Source organism: Eurypyga helias, unplaced genomic scaffold (genome assembly GCF_000690775.1).
Source record: "Eurypyga helias isolate BGI_N326 unplaced genomic scaffold, ASM69077v1 scaffold6311, whole genome shotgun sequence".
In the NCBI taxonomy this organism is placed as follows: domain Eukaryota; kingdom Metazoa; phylum Chordata; class Aves; order Eurypygiformes; family Eurypygidae; genus Eurypyga; species Eurypyga helias.
Window position 1 is genome coordinate 64,901 of NW_010228831.1, and position 23,150 is coordinate 88,050.

Genomic DNA, 23,150 nt, shown 5'->3' on the forward strand with positions numbered 1-23,150 from the left:
GTATCACATCAGAAACATTAATTTTATTTTGAAGAGGATATGAATTAATGTCTACCCAGAAATGGGCTATCAAAATAATTTTGGGTATTTCTAATGCTGCATTTCTGTGAATACAGTGTTATGAATTAAGGTAAAACTGGCAAACACAGAAAACAGTCATGTGTACTTCACTTTAAAAAGGAAAAAAAAAAAGATAATAAAGCCACATTTAATAAGTAAAATTAATTAAAAAAAAACTGTCAATACATTTTAAAAAATCTATCTTGGTATGTTTTCAAACTTTTAAGTCAGATCTGACAATATTTCTCTTTCAGCATATTGATTAAATACTTAAAAGCTAGCATGATGACATGTTCCTGCATATCGCCTGCAGCAACCTGCTTCAACACCACTTGAAGCACGTAAACTCTGAGTTGTAGCATCACATACTCCATATGGTCTTCTTGTTCCTTATTCACCCTGGGTGAGCTGCAGTCTGAGTAAAAAGAGATGGGAATGTGGGATGATTACACTTCATGTACAGACTTTTAACAACAGCATATTTTAAACAGAAAAATTTCTGAACCTCTTTACGCAGAGTAAACGGTTGTCTTTACATATGTATTCCTAATGGTCTACAACTGCCACGTGAGATGTGCTTCTGCTCTTGTATGCATATTCACTAGATCGTCACTCCTGTTATTAAACTCAAAGCTACATACGTATGAAGATGTCAGGTATTACTTAAATGCTACGTTTTATTAATTTGGTCTTAGAAAGTATGTACAAAACTTGCATATAAAATAACCAGAGAACAGGGAATTTATTTCAGGGGTGTACACACACAAATGTATGCACACACACCCTCCACAGTACATAAAATTATTTAAAGGAATGTATTTAAATTCTGAGCTTCAAATTCATCTCACAAGAAATACATTATTACATACTGAAACCTAAGGAGTTAGCAAATGAGGCCTAGCCAAAGCCTGAAAAAAGGACCTGCTAAAAAAATCAGCCTTGCTATAAAGCCTTGATTTGAAACAGCATTGGCTGGACATCATTGCAATATCCACAGCACCCGACTCGTAACTGCTGCAGCAGTACCAAACCCTACCCACACAGGAAGAGTAGGTGCACACATCCCTGTAGACAATCTTCCCTGAAGACAGACATGTAATCCTGCAACTGGGTTTTAAAAAACCCAGGATGCCACACTAGCCACTTTGCTCACTCATCTGTAAGTTTTTCTAAAAATTATTTTCAAGTTAGATCTCTAAAAGTATTATGGAGGAACGAGCACAGGGGGAAAGACACACGAACATATATGAAAGCAGAAATTGGCCACAAGAATTGTGTCTAAATATTGGAGATCTTCCTGTGACTGCTAAAGCAGTAAGGCATGCTAGAAATTGGTTTGAAAATTCACAACCCAGCCCTGGGATTTTCTATACACTTGGCAACGTGACCAGTATGGCAATAAACCTGGTGGCTTCAGATGAAAAATATTTGGTAGGGAAAAAAAAAGAGAAATTTTTTTCTACTTTCTTTTTAAATATAATACTGATGATTTGTTTTATCTCCCTAATTACTGAGTAAACATGGCATGAGGAAGCGAAATAGTGTATAGCTAATATTGCAGAAGAAGATGCACCACAGCATTGTTTCTGTGTCCCAATAAATACACAATAATATTTAATTGTGTTTTCCTTATACAATGTAATCTTGTGGGAATCTAAGGGTGCGCATTAAAGATGAAAATTCCAAACAGACAATAAAACTGAACAGAAAATATGCAACTCCCACAGGCCCTCTCTTAGGATTACCCAGGTTGTTTCACTATCAATGAATGTGTATCAGACTTGTAGGAAAAAGTAATTTAACAGAGTATTTCTTGCTTTCAACCTCTTCTTGCAATTTTAATACATTTAGTTATGACCCATTTGCCTTTTAGTATTCATGTTCTCTAAGTTCAAAGCAGCCACTGTTAAAAAGACTAATCTTCGCACTTACATCTAAGCTATCACAGATATTTTTTTCTTGTTACAGTTCAACCTTGTTACAGTACTTTGTTTATTGGTGTAAAAGCTATTGTTATGGGGTTATTATTAACATGAAACTGAAGCATCAGATAAAATAGGGAGGGAAAAAGAAAAAAAAAAGGCACAAGAAAAGAAAATGTAGATTTCAGTGCAACACATAAATCCTGCCTCCTCTCGGTAACATTTTAAGTGCCTTTGTAGTAGCATCTTTCTATCCCCAATACCCTGTGCCACGTATGTGAAAGGCCTGCTAGAACTACCAGAGCCTGAGAGGAGCTGACTGCCAAGCCAGGACAGGAAAACTAGACACCAGAACAACCTCCTGGTGAGCTTTCCATCGGTGCAAGCCCAAGAACAGAGCTGCTTTTTAGATAAAATGTTTCTAACGCAACCCCGCCTGAGGAAGGAGACGTGGAAAGAAAGTCAGTCATAATCTTTTCATGTTATTTAGGTGTGCGCAAGGAAAATGCAGCATGGGATTACAGGCAGCGTATGTTTTAGTACACCAACCAAACCAAGCAGATCCTCATTGCTGAAAAGTAACCGGTTCAAAAGATCCAATTAAATGCTTCACCATTTAGACAAAATAAATAGCCCGCAGCTATGCTTATTTACTAATGAAAACTTTAGTAGTGCAGCATCGTAATATCTGAGCAATTTACACAGATTATTCACACCGAGTGAGCGCGAGTGCAGCATCACGCCTTGTGGGTTGAGCAGGTTTCAGGGGAGAAACACAGGGCTGGGTAGTAGTATCGGAGCTTTACTCAGGGGCGTTTTATTTCTGAGGCACAGTGTCAGAGCATAGAAAATATAAGTGAAAATCCTGAAGCACGGTGTCTGATCCTTGGGCATAACACTGCAACAGACTAGCAGAAGAAGAGACTCCCAGGTAGCGAGTACAGGATAAGAGTAAAAACCCTCTAAAACTCTTCTTTGCAGCACTGTCGATATGGCTTGGCATGGAGTATATTTATTACGCAGTTAAAAGTTAGGCCACTTAAGACAGCTCCTAAGCCATTATTAAATGAGAAACTTGAAGAATTACAACATGGAAAACGTGTAGCTTTATCCTGCACATTAATTTGCACAGACCCTAAACATATTTTTTAAAAATCACCCACTTTAATTACTAAAATAAGGTATTTCAAATGACAGATGTGATTTGTTACTGCACCTTCTGAAACGCAGAAGCCTTGCTACACTTCTAATGTTCATGTTTCAATGGGACCCCCAGGTCAGTTGACTCACTATGGGCCTCCTGAGTTTAGCACAGCTCTTTCGTCTGCAGAAATGCATATTCAACATAAATATATGTTGGCTCTAACGGAACAGTAAGATTTACTGATTTACACAGTTGGCCACTGAGGCGACATGACTTCATAGGGTCCTTTGGCTTCCCTCTAGTGTATCATGGACAGCCTAAGAACAATTTCAAATGGTGGGTGTGCTGTGGTCAACCCTAACTGAACTTTAACACAGGCATTCTCCTTGAATAATTAAAAGTATTATACACTGCATCAATTAGGAGCAATTATTTATGAAAATGTTCACCTATTGCAGTTTGCATATAGAAAAATGATCACATTTTTAACAAGGGAAATGGGAAATCGCTATGGGATGCCCTACTTAGATTAAATTAGCAAGAAACTTCTTATCAGACCATATAAAAGATACACCGTAATAAGACGTGACCTTGCAGAACCTTGGAGCCAATCTATGATTTTTTCCCCCTGTAACCCTTCCTAATTATCTGCAAAGTTACAGACCCTTTTGTGGCAGGTTATTTTTCTGTGAATAGTGAGGGGTTTTGGGCTTTTAAATATTTAATTAGTCTTCTGATATGAGAATTGTTGCACATGCCAACTGCTTCGATTTTCAAACTGTGTTCACCCTAATTATGTTCAGATTTAGATTGGTCATCCCAAACCTCTCACTCTTGTAATTATTTACTCCTTAAAGATCATTCAGTGGAGAAATATTTTTCACCCTTATGGCTCTTTCTTTCCACAAATGGCTTTTCTGGTCCGTTAATTACCCACTCAGAGGATTAGAGTTTGTAATAATGCAAGAGATCCTGCATGTAAGATGAGTTTTACAGGGTGAAAAGGAATAAATTGTTTTTTGTAAACTTGCCTCAGGGAATATCCCCTTTTCGGGTTATAATTTTCATCAACAGAGACCATGTGCCCACCACTCTATATCTACAAATTCCAGAGGGCTAAGGAGTGACTCATTTCTCCAGCTCAACAGAACTCGAAGCAAAATGCTAAGCAAGAGGCCAAAAGACAACTTGGTTATTTTACAAGATTTACAAAAGCACAATCTGCTAGCAAGATGGTACTGTCCTTTTTCTCATCATTTTTAATGTGGATTTCATGGCTTTAAATAATAAAATTACAACTTTCCTTACTTCATCTGCTGATTTTTTCCAGAAGTGCTGTCCCTTGGTAAGGCTTTAATCAACTCTGTAACAGTGGTGGCATTTCCTATTAAAATGTCTCTCAGAGTCCTCACTACAAATACTTTTCTTCTGAGAGGAACGCCTGTCACAAAAGCACTCTTATTCATTACCCACAGTGATGTCTGGATCTAATTATCATCTGGAACGCTTGCACGGCTTCCAGGTATAGGACTTCCCCTGAAAAAGTATCCTTCTGCTCTAACTTGGAAAGCACAATCCCACTTTCTCTGCAATTTGAAGTTAGAGGATTAAGTTACTGATTTGATCTGTGTACTTTCTCTTTCCTGGAACTTCCAGTTTTAAACCCAACAAAGTTTAGGGGGCTGCTTTCAATTGCTTGTTTTTACATCTGCAAAAAACCTGCATATTCCACGCTTCGTTTTTATGCAAGTCAAGCAGATTCAACTTCGGTAAAAAACACATCAGAAAATTCAGTGGCTTGACTCTGTCAATGCACAGACAATCTTTAATTGTGTCAAAATATTCATGATCTAATCCTTTTATCAAACTGTCTACTACTGAAGGAGTCTCATGTGCCTGCACAATTAAAAACCCCATGTTAGCCATACATAATACTGTATTACATTTGATGCAAATCCTTTTCTATTGAAATAAGCACTGGGCTGACAGCAGGAAGTGACTGATAAGAAAGCAACAAGGCATTGCTGATGGCATGCATGATAGCTGAGCACTAACTCATATGTGTTCTGTCTACAGCACATTACCCAAAGTGCTCCTCTTTTAAATGTGACTCCAGGAGATGTTCTTTTGCTGTATCTCTGTCACAAAGGCAGCAAAATTATCTGAAAAAGCTAAATATACAAAGTAAATTATGTTTTTCATACCCACCAGTGATGCTGGCACTAGAATAATATATTGAAGGCAATATCAGTGCTACTACATCCTAGATGAGAAAACACCTACAGCTTCACAGGTCTAACAGTACAGTTGAGTTTAAAGCTGTTAAGAAATTTCAGTAAACAGGGAAAGGTTATGGGTTCAGAACTGCCATGTTACTGTTACGCTTACAACTCAGCCTGAATTTATGTATTAAATAGACAGAGCAAAAGGAGCACAAAATCTTAGTTATGGTGAAACAACAATTTTACAATGCCAGAAAAATGTGTGTATTCAATACATTTCAAAATTGCTCCTTCATCATATAGATATGCATCACAAGAAGCAAGATATCTGAGAAGCAATGAACAGTAAGGTTAAAAATCACAGATTACTACTAAGAAAGGAACACACATGCCTTTGCAAATATGACAACAAAATACGTATCTTGCCACATGAATTGTTATACAATTCGGTGTCCTTAAGAAGTAGCAAGACTTCTTTCTGTAAGGTATTTGAACCATATGACTGGTCAGGGCAGCTTGCTCAACAAAATGATTCTGCTACCTAATTTCTTTTTACAATGTTACAGGACCTACTTTGTGTGTGTACGTGTACATGCATGTCTAGGCGTGTGCAAGCATGCTAGAAGAAATTGAAATTCAAAGGCTCTGATAGCTACTGCATTATAGTGAAAACCTGAAAAAAATACAGCTTTCAGTAGTAAATCTGTAGTAAAGATTCTGCACTGCAAACGTAATATAAAGCAGATCTGACATGGAAAAATTCTACGTGGTAAGAATCTCTCCTCCCCATTGATGTGTCTAGAGCAGGCTAAAAATATACCGAATACTGAGTATTTGGTCTATGTAACACTCGTAAGACTGCATTAACTTCACTGCAGTAACTTGTTTTATAGGCTCAGTTCATCATGACCTATAAAATGTTAGGCTGAAGTGCTTTAAATATCTGCTAACACCATGTGCAAGCCTGGGAGTACAAGGCACTGTGCTGTGAAGCGGCAAAGACAGTACTCTTCTGAGAAAGTAGCACGCACTCTTATGTCACTGATATAAACAGGGTAAGCATGCTAAATAATGGATGAAACAGGCAGTCAATTTTTATATAAAACAGGACTTCCAGCTGAATTCTTTGTTTGATTTTATTTTACTAGTGCAACACTAGTTTTTAAGACTGCTTCTTAAAAAACATAAAAGTTGACCATCATACGAAATTAAAGAACATACAAACTCCTTTCATTCACAGTTACTATAGAAAAGTAAAAAAAATAAAGACTTCTTTCATTTGTGACCAGAGCATTTTTGCTAATTATTGTTCTGCAATATGCAGAAAATAAAATGCAAAGTGGGGAATTATCTATGTCTTTCAGTAATGATGGCCCATTTATTAAGCAATTAGATTGCAATTTTATTATTAGAGAGGAAAAAAAGGAAGTGCTGTAAAATACTATTATTGCTTGTATCTTTGATCCTTAAACTTTTCCATTTCAGCAACCTCATTAATGTCAAAATGCCATGAATATGGCTACCCCCTTTTAGACTGTATAGCCTGGGCACAAGCAGAATCTATGGGATTCAATAAAGAAGTTTCTTCTTGTTGAATTCAACTAAAAAGCTTAATTGAGCCACAAAGGTTAGAAGGTTCTTTTTATTATAAGTAGGAGATTATTCTGTGGCAGAAGGAAATTTCCAGAATATGAGATCTCCTCATTTCTATACTACTCTGTAGCTATTTTTTAATTTTTAAACCCTACTCCTTTCCTCTGAATTAAACAGCTTCACTGTAATAATCTTTAAATTCTATTTCCTTTGTGTCACTAATGAAAACTTTTCACTTTCATCGCTACTGCTGACTTTTAACACTAAAAAGTACTCATAATTTACTTACATATATTTAATTCATATTAATCTGTCCTAATTTACGATCTATACCCTGCTCTGCCCATCTTCATGTACCTTTTCCATGTCAATTCTGTTTACTAAGTGATATTCAACAGATTTCCTATAATGCAATGAACCTTAACAGGCAGCTTTTAATTGCCTCACATAGGAAACCACATCACTATTAATTCCACAGCAACAGTATAAAATAAAACTATTGCTTCTCAGACTCTAGAGCAATTAGACCTCTCGGCTATTTGGCTAACTCTGCTTCATGATACCCAGTGCAGTTAATTATATTTTTTGATGTTAATAGTCTCTGTCAGTTTCAAGCATAACTCCTCTTTGATGAATATTTAAATTATATTTGAATAAAAAAATAATCTTGGTTACATTTCATATTCAGCAGTCATCACAGCTTAATAAAGGTCTCCTCAGCAAGGGTTGAGATAAATGGCTATATGAACACATGTATAAAGTCCTAAATCAACTTATCAGATAATGTAGCTGTTTTGGCTAAGTATTACAGAGGATATATTGGGGTGGGAGGAATTAATAGGCTTCAATTATTACAGTATTATTCTATACAAACTAAATTTGGCACAGTAATATATAAGTAAATCAGATTTTTTAAATAATAAAGTTCTTAGTGCAACTAAACCAGGAACTTAGCTTGGCTAGGCTAAAAATTTGAAAACTATACAAAATTCATACAAATTCATCCAAGAGGACACAACATTCAACTGAAAGATGTTGAAGGTTAAGCAACGTGGTCATGTGGTCTCAGTCAAGTTCTCAAAAACATCAGTAAACTACCAAGAGAAGTAATTACATACCCAAAACATACAGTACATGATTAAATGTAGGCTAAACAGTAAGCACACCTAGTAGAGCCCATTTCAGAAATCAGGAAAAAACCCTAGAAAATCATAAGCTTAAGCATGTATTTCATAGGATGCTCACATATAAAAGAAACAGTGTAAAATACCTAAAATTCTATGTATACATATGTATACTTATTTATATTTATTTTCATCCCTGAACAGCAAGACTGATGAATGTGTGCATACCATCCTGCCAGATAAGATATACACTGATTTAAGAAGAATTAGATGGTGTTTTTACCAATAATAAAGGAAAGAAAACAACTTTTTAGATATGAAAACACTAAATAAAATATCAAACTACACCCTGCTAAAATAATTAATCCAATCTTTTTTGAAGTAAACTAAATCTAAATTTTAAATGTCATTAGTTGGTATCAATGACCCTTTTGTTGTTTCCTCTGTAGCTTGTCCAATGCCGTAATTACAGTAACGCGTGTGTGTTATGAGCTTGCACATGTGTACTCTAAATTTCTTCTGCAGAAAATAATAATAGAACACACCGCAAAGAGATGATCAAGTACCACTGACAGCTATTTCACCTTACCTAACTGCTCAGAACCTCGTAATATGAGGATTTGTATTTAATTTATTTAGTAATGCCATGATGGAACAACACCATTAATAAACCCCTCTATTCTTAATGAGCAAACTAGACCTACTACTTTCATATTAGAATTAATCACAGCGAAAATGCATAATGCTAGATAAGGTTCTTCTCAGTCATGGGTGTTACTGTTTTTTTCTGAAATAAAGCCAAGGACTACAGTATGCTTCATGAATATTCTAGGCTCTGTGATTATGCCTAATTCATTAAAATAGGCTACACGTATTTCTGTTTTTTTCTTTACATGTGAGTCATATCTAAGTCTTGTGACTAACACACAGAACACAAAACAAAACAAATATCAATTGGGCCACGGCCTGGTATTGTGCAAAGCTTAGGTTAAAAATAAAGAGCATTTTAAGCTTCTGCTACATTAAAATACAGAAGTGACTGCCATACTAAGACCTACGTCTGTTTCACATGAGTAAAAGCCTTCATTTATAAAGGATGCTCAAAAAAAAGATATGTAATGTTGATAATCTTGCATGGTAAATGTTTCACGAAGCAGTTGTCAGCAAGCTGAACCAGAAACTGCTGGCGTGCCAAAGCAAAAGAAGGACCTCGTACACGAGAGAAGTATCAGTGCCACAGCAACTGTGATGTGCATACATTCCGAGAACGCACCCCTTACCCACACCAGCCTCTGCTATCCCATCACCAACACCCATATTTCTTTCCATGACACGAAAAGGACAGATGTGCAAGCTTTTCGTGACTGGAAAGCAGAAAAAGGCAAGGTGTACCTCTTGTTCTGAGACACTTTTCACTACACAGCATCTTTGGTAATCTTCGTCTGCAGAAGGAAAAGCAAGGGAAAAGGCAAGGGTAGCAGCAGGGGTCAGCAGAGCCCTTGTCTAAGCCTGGCAGACCCCTGAAGCAGTGTGCCTTCACTGCAATCACAGCCATTCGTGAATGGCAGAGGATAAAATCCTGCCCGTGAAAACTGTTTTCAGTCACATTAACAAATGCAAATCTGAAGCGCGATACAGTTCAAACGCAGAATAACCGTGGGCCCTGTCTGATGAAGCTATTTTTGAGGCACTAAAATGCTTCTTCGTGGAAGTCTTGTCAAGGCTCCAATTCAGCTCTGCAGTGAGCCCATAGCAGGTTCTGCCTTCTACCCGCAGACGCCCTGTACGAGGCTTGCTTTTGGCTAGACCTTTTCACTCCGACGAGTGAGATTAATCAGTTGTAGGAGATTTACCCACTATCCATCCAAGCCCGGAGTCCAGTCGAAGATTTGCTTTATTCACTCACATTACAGAACAGACCAAACTTGTTTTCACTCGAAAGGACACTAACACGGTATGACAGCGTTTCCTCTGAAGACCTGACGAGCAGGAAGGAGACGGAGGGCTTGAGAGCTGTGTCTTCTTCGGAGAACTCATTTTGTTCTTTTCAAAAATGTCTCGCTCTCATTTATACACAGGATTTTTTCAAAATGACATATTTGTTGGACATGTGAATGGGTGGAAAAGAGTATCTCCGTTCTCCCATTCTCCCACTGGGCAGGATTAAAAAAAACAGTCTCAGGAGAAGGAATGGGAAAGCTGAAGGAAGCAGCGTATCCTTGAGCACTCTGTGGAGCAGGAGGCATTTCGCTTACGTTTTGAAGACCCTCGGTGTAAGCGCAGCTGTCTTGCAGAGAGATGATGGACGTAACAGGTTAAGAGTATTACCATGTGAGAAAAGTTCCTGGTAACAAAAAACCAAGCATGAACTCTTCACTGGTGTCATGAGGCCATGGTAATTGAAGGTACATGTCTTGCATGTACTATAGATAGGGCAGGATACGCGCAACAGAAAAACACTCACTGCTGAAGAGGATTTATTCTTCTTTTAACCCTGTAACTTTTCTGCAGCATGTTTTGAAAGGGAAAGGAATTTTAAAAAATTACAGTTCCTTAAGTTCATCTATTATACCTAACATATTTTTATATTTATATATTATAATGAGGTTTGCTTTGTTTCTGCATTTAAAAAGCAAAATGATACTGATTAAATATATTTAGTGAAGATGTAAAGATCACATAAAGCTACAATTACAGTATAAACTGTAGATAAAAATGGAATTTCGAGGCCAGTTCAGTGCAAGATTGATGTAACCTCCTTTCTGTTGCAGATCAAAAGTAAACTGAATATACCCATTATGAGATTGTATTTTTTAATGTGGATGTTTGCATGGTCTGCAAAATCTGTAGTTTTAAACATTTCTAATTTTACCTCTTTTTAATAATCACAACTATGTTCTCATTATTAGAACACAGACCATAAGTTCCTATTTAAAAATTCAAGGTATCTTAGCCTTTATTAGGAGGGAAACAATGTTTTCTTTCTGAAGGTAAAATTAATTTGACTGTCAACATTACATGCTTGAATTTTGCATCTAACTAAATGATTACATAGATTCAGAGTTAATAGGCTGTATTTTCATTAAACACGTTAATTTTCTACAAGCCCCAACAATAGCTATAACTGCAAATTACTCAAAAAATATAAACACAATGGAATGGACCTGACATTTTTTTAATATTGGATTTCTCAATATTTAAAATTTTATTATTCGGAATTATCATCTGCCACATTACCCAAGTATTTATTTAAATACATAGGCAAAAAATATAATCTAATCACAATGTACTGGAATCACAAGATAGTTACGGTTTCTAATCATTAAAATAATCAGGAACCTTTCCTAAACAAAAAGTTTAAAGGAAAAACTAGATGCCTTTGCCTTTGAAATGTATTTTAAGTATGCATTTACAAGTACTTTTAAATATATGTTATTATTCTAAGGTAATAAAATAGAAATCCAAACACTATGTGGTATCTATGTAACCCTTAGTGCCTGTCTTAAAAACCCGAGGTCCATTCACCTGCAGCTGCAGAGCGGGGCTTTGAAGTTGACACTGGAGGCAGAAAGTCCCCATAAATACACAAGCAGTTTGAATGTAACCCACGCAATCCACCTGCAATCCGCTTACAATGGAAGTGGACTTCAGACTAGGTCATAAGTAAATTTTATCATGTTAATTTTCAAATTTCTGCTGTGCCTATAAAAAGCAGTAGTAGTTAACCTTATCAACTTCAAAGTCTCATCACAGTTTCTGGCTACAGCCACACAAACACTCTATGAGGGAGCATTTCCTCATCCTACCTCGCATTTTCTGCTTCCCTGTTCATTTAATTTCTTTTTAAACTAAGAGGAAACAAAGGATATGTGTCACTGCTAACGGTCAGCGGAGCACCAAGGTGTCTGACTATTTTAAGATTTAACTGCCTGGAACATGGGTCCTCTGTCACTCACACTACTCCCTCACCAAATATTCTAGAAAAAAGCTTATTTCTATACTCAACTTTACCACATGGTAGGATCTCTCGAACTTGACTGTATGCAAACTCCGGGGTTAATTATCAGAGAAGTGTGAATGGGGAGAGGGATTTTCTGAAGGTCTAGTCTCTTTCTTCAAAGCTTTAATTTTAACTGTGTCAGTCTGAAGTTTACACGGGATCTAAATACATCTGAAAGACTTTATTCTAGAATAATTGGGATGTAATTTCAATCAGGGACTAAAAATTTAATAACTACTTTACAAAGGTAAAAGCAAAGCCATGAAGTCATTAGTGTTCTAGTCAGGCTTCCTAGAAAAGCATTAAGTTAAAAATCTTTTCAGAACTGTAGAAAAGAAAGAAAAGGGAGGGAGAAAAGATTAAGCAGCAGCTTGTTCTGAGAAAGAGGAGCTGATGGACACTGGCAAAGTTTGTGCGCTAGTATCTCAAATTCTCTGGAAGGGGAGCAGGGCATGTGATTAAATGGCTCTGTTAAACTGGAAACCTCACCTTAATTTTTTAGTCTTCAGATTTCACAGTATTGATCTCATTAAGCTAGTGTTTTCATCTTGTAACCAGTAAATGTAGTTGCTGTGCAAAAGCTGTGGAGTGATGTTGCAAATGAATGATGAGTATTTAGTAATTGCCATGGAACTATGTTTAAGTGCAGGTCTAAAGTGAAGTGAGTGGTCAAACACAGTGGTAAAACCACTCCTGGCTGAAGTGACAGACACATCTCATTAGTCCTTAAAAGGAAACACTCCAAGATTTTAAGTAGCAATGCAGAAATTATTGCTGCTTATTTCTAAAGATACGGAAGAAAAGCTTTCCCTGTGATCAAATGTTCTAACAGATTGATTTGCTTTCTAGTCAGTTTAAAAAAAAAAAGAAAACCAATGAATCTGATAGTCCTTCAGGTGAGATTTTTCTATACAATTGCTGTCATCAAAATACAGCTGATGTGATACTTTTAGATATCAGATCAAGGACATGTGCTGAGTACCAAACAACAGTTTGCCTTAGACAACAAAAAATTATGATCAGCAATGCAGTTATAAATAAATGAGATAGAAGAACTTTTAATATTTCATAAGAAATTTGCAATGTTCTATGCTTGCAATACAGCACAAATTGAGCAATTTTGAGAAAAGATTAAACAAGGCAAGAGACAGCTTTTCTACTTAATGACAGGATCTTAGAAAGAAAACTACAAAAGCAAACTTCCAAATTACTATAAATGCCAGACAAAAATAGAAGGCGAAGTGTCAAATGATCTTTGCCATTTGTCGAGACAAAAAAAAAAAACCAAACATTAAAACACCCTGCAAGCATAGATATTCTGAACCAATGTCATACATGTGATCACAACTTCATTGTAATCTGTTGGAAAAAGGGTAAAAGTGGAAGATTGGGGAAGTTCAAAAATATTGTCTGCTATCATAAACTTACAATAGATTAACTGAAAGAGGAAGACTGAAATTTCAGCTTTCCAGTAACAGTCTGATGTCATTTTAAGCAAGACTATGCCTCTCTATTTTGTCTCTGACTACGTTAATCTGTATATTTGCAGTGAACATAAGGAGGACTTTGATCAAAACACAACATGCATTTTACACAACAAGGAAGTCTACAGAGAGGCACTACGTTTACAAAAGCAACTGAAGGTGGTTTCAAAGGGAGTTGACAGATTAGAGGATGATGACACTGCTGCTGCAGTCTCAACGGAAATCTAGCTTGATCTAATTAACAACAACGAGCTAGAACCACAAAAAGATAATTCAAACATGATTTAAAGAAGTTATATTACCTTTTTATTGGAATAGCGATGGAGCCTTTCCCTTACTGATCACAGAACAAGTCACAGGTTGAACACAGGAGAAGAACAAAAGGCCTGATATCCTTAATTCACCTCCAGCGTTTGAAATTGAAGACTGATATCTAGCATAAATATTTGACTACAGAAGTAGAGAACATCCGTGCGTTCACATGAAACTGATAAAGTTTTAAGTCACACTCGTGACAACTTGAGTGAACAGGGAAATCAAAATGGAATATTATTTTTGAAACAGGACTGTATGTTACTGAGTGCTGCCATGTTCAAACAGTGCAGTAAATGGAGCACAGCATGCAGGACAACTTGGATGTTCCGTTCAACACATCTGTGTAGAGCACCAGAAGCCTCCCAGGTTATTCCCATCCCCTTTTTGTTCAGATTCTTCACCCCAGGAAAAACGCACTGGGAGGAAAACTTCTCACCAGTCCTGAACTTACTCAGGCTTGTAGTTTAAGCCAGTAACAATGACAATGACTGATTTGTGCTGACATTTCCACAACTGTCAGTACTAGGTGACTGCTGTCCATATGCAGCCTGTAGCACAGGAATTTCTGTGAATCATAGTTCTTATGCACCTTTTGTACTAAAAAAACCTTTTATTGGCTCTTCTGACTGTCTCCTGTGAATGACAATCACTGCCACTAAGACATACTGTGAATTGTGCTTATATGCATATATGCTTCTGTACACATAGGTATGATGACATATAATCATCCTGGTATTTAATCATTCTGGCATTTTCCACTCGATGCACTTTACAGGTGGAAACTATAGCAGTGGATTTACTGCAGTCATAGGAAATGTGTAACCTTGCCAGGGAATGTGGAAGTTACTGAAAAATGCACCATTTGGGCACATTTTGAGTACGGTTTGACCACCTAAAATGCAAGGAGACAGGGAATCTCCAAAGAAGTGAATTGTTCCATTCTCCTTGAAGTTATCTTCCTGCTTTTTAACTTTTGCACATGAATTTAAAAAAAAAAAAAACCCTCTTATTGCAACTGGTAATTTTTATTCCTTCTCATATTATTTCATAGAAATAATACCACCTGTAACAAAGTGGCAACTACAACTCAGCATTTGCTACAGTATATACCTCTTACCATACTAATTCAGACATTTTTCCTCTTTAGTCCTCAAAATAGTAGATATATATTTACCTTTGTGTCATAATTTTGTAGGCGTCTGGAAGGAAGCATTCTGTATTCTCCATCTGGAAAGGGTCAGCATCACAAATCTTGTCATCTGTCCGTCCATAGTTAGCACTTTCTATCATAATAACATCACTTCCTGGACACCGGAGGTCAATGGAGTAGCCTTCGCAGGAGAGCTCCCTCCTAACCAAACCAAAAGGTAGTGCTGCTCGGCTGAAACCTACAACAAAAAAAAATGGAACTGAGCCTAAAAGCTGTATTGCATATATTCCTGTTCTGTCACATTGGCACCCACGCTCCTCAGCATGCACCTTTAAACAGTTTGACCTGGTACCACATCAACTGAGGCACCTTCCATGAAACTGTCACATCCCTACACCACTGCTGCTCTGTCCTTAATGGGGGAAAGGAGGAAATTCTTCTTCACTTCTAACCCCTGCCAGGGCAGACAGTGGTGCCTGCCTGCACAGCTAGACTGCAGGTTTCTGTTCCCAGCTCGTTCCTCTCTGCTTCTTTCGGCCCTCTTCGGGCACGGTCAGAAAGGCTGTGTTTGCAGGTGGGAAGCAGCAGAGTAGGCAGGATTTGCAAATACAGAAGTGATTACACAAACAAACAAAAAAATCAACAACAAGCCAAAGCCTTAATTCTAACTTCATTAGTCTTTCTTAATTTGTAGCTCCCTTTCTCTGGGAAGAGTGGGTTTCTTTTGTTTATCTATTTTCTGTCCCCAGCATGGACATGTCTGTGCCACCAGATACAACATATTTGCCGATACTTTACCTCGCTGAACTTCAGTGCTCCTTGCTGTGCCTTTTACATAAATTAAACCACAGACAGGTAACATTTTGAACAAATATATAAATGATCAGTACAGCAGACGTGTGCTGTATAATAGGTTCCTGTCCCTCCCAAAAATTATATGCGTGTTTCAGGGAATTCTCATTTTTAACATGTTTTCTGCAGGAGAGAATTCCTAAAGATAGGTAACTTCTCTAAGAGTAATGAAGCAGAATCAAATGCCTTAAAAACAAAACTATGGTCCAGATATTCACCCAGATGTTTTGTCTTTTACAGATACTGCTTTGTGCAAAATACATTTTGTGACAAAAAACACTGTAGCTGTATATCACACCTTCCTGTACAAGGGTGCTACTATATTCTTAATAAACAGAATATTTCTGTTTCTTACAAAATGTGTGCATTACTGTCTTGGAAGACAAGTTGGATAACATGATAGTGTTAAATACCTATTTCTTTAAAACAGTAAATCCTTTCTAAATTTTCAACAGAATCACAGATATCTATTTTTAAAAATAGTCATCCTAATACAGTAGCACAAGGCCATTAATATTTCAGTGCAGGCTGCTGGAGACAAGTTGTGACAGCAAAGAGAAACTGCTAGTAAGTACTGAAAGTTGGAGCTGTATGGTGTTTTGAAGGCAAAGAAAATAAACTTTTCTTAAAAAGTATGATGCGTTAGAAGAGGCAAGGAGGCAAGGATCTCTAAAGATCAAGAACAACTTGAGATAACCCCTTGATAGTAAATTTTCACAAGAATCAGAAGCTGCCACTTTTTCTACTGAATTAATGATCTGTGGATTAAAACTCCTAGTGTATGAAGATTATCTGTTCAGACTGCAGAAACGAGCCGTTGATAATGATCACACAGTTGGGATGTGGCTCCCTGGCAGCCAGAACCCATCTCTGCACCTGCCCCTCCTCTACCTGCAAGCCCCTGCCTTCCCATGTGCACCAGCAGCAGTGTACTAAACTAACGCGCGGGGCTGGTCTGACTAACCTCTCTCTAACTGCAGAGAAACCGATGAGGTCTTAGAGGACCAGCTCCTTGGCTGGGTTGGAATTCACCCCAGCGGAAGGGGAAAGCTAGAGTGCAGCAACCAGGTCTGCCTTTACATTACATATCCTACGTGAAAAGGGTGCCATCACTCCTCCAGTATGCTTCAGTATTTGTTAATAAGGCAAGAGGTTATATTGCTGTAGAAAGCACCACAGTTCCATCCCAAATTCACTCCTGGTCATCAGTTTGGCTGCACGTACCATACACAATAGCAAACACTATTATTAGAAGCTTGCTGAGTATCATGAGCTGAAAGCTGGGAAGAGCTAAACCACAAATCCATCACATTAACACCCTACATGTTCCTCCCATGCAGCAAATTAATACAACGAAGACAGAAGTTGCTCACAGCTCAGTGAGGGCGTGAAATGGGCAGAGAGGGGTATGCGCAGAGCCCCCACCACACATGCATAGAGCCGCTCCTTTGATTAATTACCATCACGACAGCCGCGGTGGGACCAAATATAATGCTGCTAGTGACTGCCATTCCTACATCCTACCGCTCCTGTCACATTTAATGCTGTCGACATAAGGCTCATTCCTCCAGCTGGCAGCAATGGTGTCTGTATCTCCTGCACTCAGCAGGGCTTCCCTCCTCATGGCCTGGAGAGGGGAGTCCGGCTGCCTCCTCCCTCCCTCGGGAGCCTCACACGTGCTGTCATAGGGATGCACGGCCCCACTTCTGAGTTTCCATCAGCAAGGAGGGGGACAGCAGCTTCGGCTGTCCAAAGGGGATTTTTGCAGGAGGGCAGAGCGGGCAGAGCGGGCAGGGGCGGGGGTGCACAGAGGTGTGCATGCTGCGTGTGTGCAGCAGCAGGTCAGACATATATGGATCGTTATGGGGCCAGGGCTGAAAAACCCACAACCGAGCTACCTGTGACAAGCACTGAACCCTTACTGCAGATCCTGCAGCACAGCCTCCCCTTCTGCCAGGAAATACCTCGACTCAAATACAAGGCCTCCGCAGCCTGTTACAGAGATCAGCTGCCTGCATGTCTTATTTCATCATCTATGGCGACTGCTGTAAGTACTATCAATGTGTTTTATCCTGCAATTTTTCCCCCTGCAGGCATCCATGAGAAGTTCTGTGTGAGGACAAACATTAAAAATACCAGAGCAATGTTAGATCACAGGCAAGGGGACACACCTGAGATTGTAATGTAGGTGTTACACCGCAAAAGCAGCAAGCAATAACGCAAAACAACGCAGCGTGGCTTAGGTGGGGAGACCGTTCTAGGGAATCTCTATGGCACAGGAAGAATTTTACTGAATAAACTAAATAAATATGAAGTCCACTAACAAAGCTGCTGTAATCTTTATTCTGAAGCTGTATTTGTAATCTTTTCCTATCAACAAAGAAAAAAATAAGCATATCAACAAGCAAAGTGTAATTCAATCCATCTTGCAACCCTGACAATCGAAGAAAGAACTAGTGGGAGGCCCTGTGAGCGAAAAATCAATATCGCAGCTTTGTGCCGTGCAAATGTGAATACTGCCAAATAGCAGTGCTTAGGGTAAAATGAACTGTTTTGCTTCATTTTCTCCTCTCTGAACAAATGATTTTGAAACGACAGCCTTTTTTTGAGCTATAAAACGTCAAGCAATAACTCCCTGTGCTTAGGCAAGCGATTGGAATAAATACCTCTTGGCAACAGGTGCAATGACTTAGGACTGAAATTCATTTACATTCAGGAGATAATTCCCGATAAACAGATGCACTGCCACAGAATGGAAGTTTGAACGACCGGAATCTGAATGCTACTGCCTGCCTCTGCATCCTTCCAGAGCTTTTGAGACGTAAGTATGTGGCTCTGTCAATAATTACTGTTGTCACTGGTAACTTGCTATCTCTAATGCTATTCCTCACGAATATTTTCAATCCTGTATCTTCTAACCAACCAGTGTTCAACCTGCTGCTTGTCCTACTGCACCTTGCATAAACCACATTCGCTTGGCTCTTCTGCAGCTGAAACCAACATTCCCCATCTTCCTGCTAATTGCTTCAAGGCAACACGCTTCCGCTGTCTGCCGCCCAGGAAGGCAAAGAGCTTCCCGATGGCACAGACCTTGCTGGGGCTGGGGCTGGGACTTCCAGCACAACCTAAACATTAACTCAAGTAAGCATCTATTACCAGATGCAGCATATGCTGTCTCTGATTCATTCGCATTTGTATACATTAATCAGTGGTGTGTGGGTTGGGTTTTGTGTTTGGTTTTTTTTTTTTTTTAATGGAAGAAGATTAATACCTAATAAAAAAAAAAAAAAAAAGAGTGTGGTTTCTGTCCTGCTGACCATTTTGATTACAGAAAAGCTTCCTGGAAAAAGCATGTTTCCTGCACGTTTTATCTGCTCACAAATTGGTTGAGTGCAGGCTTTTTATTGAAAGAACAAAATAAACTGCTTTTGTGAAATTGCATTTCTAAGAAAAAAAGGTAGAGGGCATTTTCAGTGGTAATATACATTCTTTAATGCTTTGTTGGTCAATGCTTGTAGAAAAACACACAGAAAAAAATCTAAATGAAACATCATAGAAAAAAATTTTTCCTGTTACACTTTAGTCTGCAAAATGAAAAAATACAAGCCCTATGATAGAAATGTAACTCAGAACCATGTTTCAGAAATACGTTAAACTCATATTTGGCTAAAGATTGTTCTATGTAAGTTTGCAATGCCTTATTTACAGTCTTGGTTACTTCATAAGAAATGATTTGTCTTTAGAAAGATAACCTAAATTTGTCAAAGTGCAAAGAAAAGTTAATAATTCACAGCATCCTGCCCACTAGCATACCATCCTTCTGAGCTGTCAAAAATAAGAGAGTGTGCTAAGTCTGGTAGATAAAAGCAAAAAGGCACCACCACATTTGAATGTTCACCCCATACAGAGGAAAAATACTGGAATGTAAACAGGCTAACATCAGTACTCTTCGACATCAGAAGCAAGGAACCTTTGATTAAAACTTAAAGCACAGAGAAAGTCAACATGGAAATATAAAATTATTTCAAAGAATGCAGATACTGGAAGAACTGAGAATCCAAAACAAATCTCTGCAGAAATAAATATAAATGTCTCTGCGAGCAAGGAAATATTGCTTCTTGTGTTATTTGGCTCTAACAGAAAGGTCTTTTGAAAAGAGCACATCTTTTCAAACAGAATGTTTACAGTTGTCTCTTTCACAATCTCTTTTATTTTACCAAATCACGCAACATGATGATTCAAGTTCTACACAAGATGAAGTGATGCATTTCAGTAATATATGTTCAACAAATGCAAAGCCCGACAAAAACTGTGTCGAGAATCCTCTCCCTCTCCCAGAGAAGTGTGCATGTGCACGCACGGAGGGTGCAGAGAGACAGCTGAACATACTTCGCCATCTGAAAATCATGCAAATGTTCAACATGGGCTCTGCAAAGCTTTTATAATTCCACAGAAAAGCCCCAGCATCCTGCAGTTTCTAAAGAATCCCGTGAACTCTGTCAAGGGAGACTTTTCTCCCCGTCTCACAGCACCGTATATATTTCACACAGACAAGCATGTTATTTTGTTAAACAGCTTTTAAATTATCCAATTCTGGTCAACAGATCACTACCAACTACTACAAAGATAGAGGCAATTTAAATGACAACTGTGCTTTCTAATTCTGTCTTTGAAGGAAAAAAGTCATTCTGGCAAGCATGTCTATTAAAAGATTACACTGGCACAGTGAGAGCTTCTGATAGTGCACAGAGGTCTGGAGTTCACAGCAGTCAGCTCTCCTTTCAGGGAAACCCAGCAGCCAGCCCGCGCTGCAGCCCAGCAGACAGAACCCCACTGTTCTGTCGGGATAAAATTAGGCAGGAAGCGATCATTTCAGAAATATTCTCCTACAGCCGTATTCCTTGCCATTTTAAGTATATACTCATTACTTTCATTTAACATGCTGGAAGGAGGAGACATCTAGAGAAAAGGCATTATTTAGTGAAGGAAATAGTTTTTCTAGTAAGAGACATCTTTCTCATTTTTTTAACTCATTCACAAAAAGGGGATTAACTCAAAACAAGGTACATGAAAGTACGTTCATTATTTGAAGTTTAACAAAGAGGCCCGAAGTCCTTAAGAACAGACTTGACCATTTAAATGTGCACATAAATTACACTGAAGCAAGGCAACTATTCATTGAATAAATTAGCTGTGAAGGGTGATTTTTAACACTGGTTTCTAGATCTCAGTTTCTCAGACATACTGTTTCATATTTTAATTACTCGGCTAAAATCTGGAAGCCCATCTCTTACAAAACAGAAATATGAATTGCTATCAATAAAAGCTTTCAGAAATATTAAGTAACTAATGATGGCTTTTTACAAATATTTTTTACACTTTATTGTACAGTGATTTAGTCTTTAAAAAAACTAAAATTTTAAAAATATTTGTCAAACTAGTGTTTTTCAAGATTCAGTGTGAGCAGAAGAATTACAGCTCTAAGTAATTTTCTGTAATTATATACTTAATATTCAGTGTACATAAACATAAAGCACAGTATGTCTGATTCATGAAATTCAGGACAGACGCCAGAGTCACGCCTTCTGACTCACACCAGGACAGGTCCTGCCTTCCAGGTTCACTGAAACTTATTACAATTTTCCTTTTACGTTTTCCAGTCTCCATGCAATTCTCAAAAATATCCCTGTGAGGCTCTCTTCAGCAAAAAAAGAGTCAGGGCTTACCTGCTTTCTTCACCTTGTCGAATGATTCAGCAAAACCTAAAGTGAGCAGCAGCATCTCAGCTTTTTACGTAACCGCGTCGATCCTTCCTGTGTACGGCTGGCAAGGATCTCATCGAAATTCTCCGCAACAGCTCTTGCCCCTCATTCAGAAGGGTGAGAATATGTCTCTCCAAGGTAGCAGAATTAAGGGAGGGGGAGAGGAGGTTGAATTGTGGTTTTGTTGGGGCTTATGTTTTGGTTTTTCAAATAGCAGGAGAGAGGAGAGGGCTATATTGACAGAGCTACAAGCTGAAGTCCTTCAGTCGTCCGGAACAAGAGCAGCCCAGACAGCAGCCGTACATGCATCCCCACATGAGTCCATCACAGCTCAACCCCACTTTGAAGGAATCACCACTATGGGAAAAGAGATAGTTTGGTCTTCATGCCCGTTTAATCCTTCACCTCCCTGCTGAGGCTGCCACAAGAGTGCTAATTAATGCTGAACTGTGAAAATGGGCTTCTGCACTTTGAATCCAGCCATGATGAAACTGGATAGAAACCACTAATTCCTTTAATGAAAGTCACCAAACCAGAGCATGGTTCCTGGCAGCGCTTTAGCAATGCCTACATATGGCAGATGGAAACCACGTGATCTAAACATGAAAGTCTAAATATCTAGTGTAAAAATATGCGTGTTGTTCAGCTCTCACTTTAGAACCAAATTTTATTCTCGTATGCATGCACCTTTCCCATCCCTTTCAGTGGGAGCTGTATGCATGAGAGCAAAACTTTGCCCTCTTGATCTAAAATTATCCCAGTTTGAAACAGTATTCATCTGTCAATGATATTTCTTTTCTTTTGCCAGCCAGATGTCTGTTCTCAGGCTGCAAGAATCTCCTGCCTTTTTTCCTTCACATCATACACACTTGATCCTCTGCCAGCTCGCAGAAAGCACTCTACCCTTTTCTGTCTTGCCATTAAATACACTGAGTCTTCAAAATTTCTCAAGGCAAGTAAGTCCCATGGTCTCTGTAAATCCCCCTCGTGGAGGTTATCTCCAGTTTACCAACTGTGAACTCTCTGAGCACACCACCTGTCAGGAAGGAGAAGCTTCTGAATCAGAAACAACTTCTGAAATAGGGAGGTAAGACACACAAAGGCTGATGTGTCAGAAATGTTGTGTCAACAGGATTTCCTGTTGAATTATTTCCTCTGGACAGGATGCTGGTAGCAGAATAAAAATAAATATTATTTTATTTTCTATTAAAAATGTATTTTTACAACAATTTATATTTCCAGTTACCTCAATCATTTTTTATTGGAAACCATGCATTAAGGAGGGGCAGAGGAAGAGGAAGAAAGGGGGTGCGATTTCCATCAGCAGTATTCAGAGCAAACAGCTGACAAAAGAAATATGCTTTTGTTCCCATCCTTAAGAAACCCAAAGCTTTGTCACCTCAGAGGTTGATAGAAACCATGCAGAGCTGTACCATTTCCTTGGGAATATGTGTACTGGTGAAAGTTAAATCATTCCAGCAGGTGACATGTTGGTTGCAAATAATAACCCTTGGTGTGCTCT

The 23,150-nt window shown here is 38.3% G+C and overlaps 1 protein-coding gene across 1 annotated transcript in view; it reads right to left on the reverse strand.

The window, feature by feature from the left end:
- The window catches only part of LPHN2 (latrophilin 2), a 73,478-nt gene extending 55,988 nt beyond the window's left edge, over positions 1-17,490 (reverse strand). Inside the window, exons 1-2 of the mRNA XM_010160154.1 lie at positions 17,391-17,490; positions 15,039-15,252 (exon numbers count right to left, since the gene is read on the reverse strand). Of these exons, the coding sequence (XP_010158456.1) occupies positions 15,039-15,252; positions 17,391-17,490 (314 nt within the window). The remainder of the gene's footprint in view (positions 1-15,038; positions 15,253-17,390) is intronic.
- Between the last annotated feature and the right edge of the window lie 5,660 nt (positions 17,491-23,150).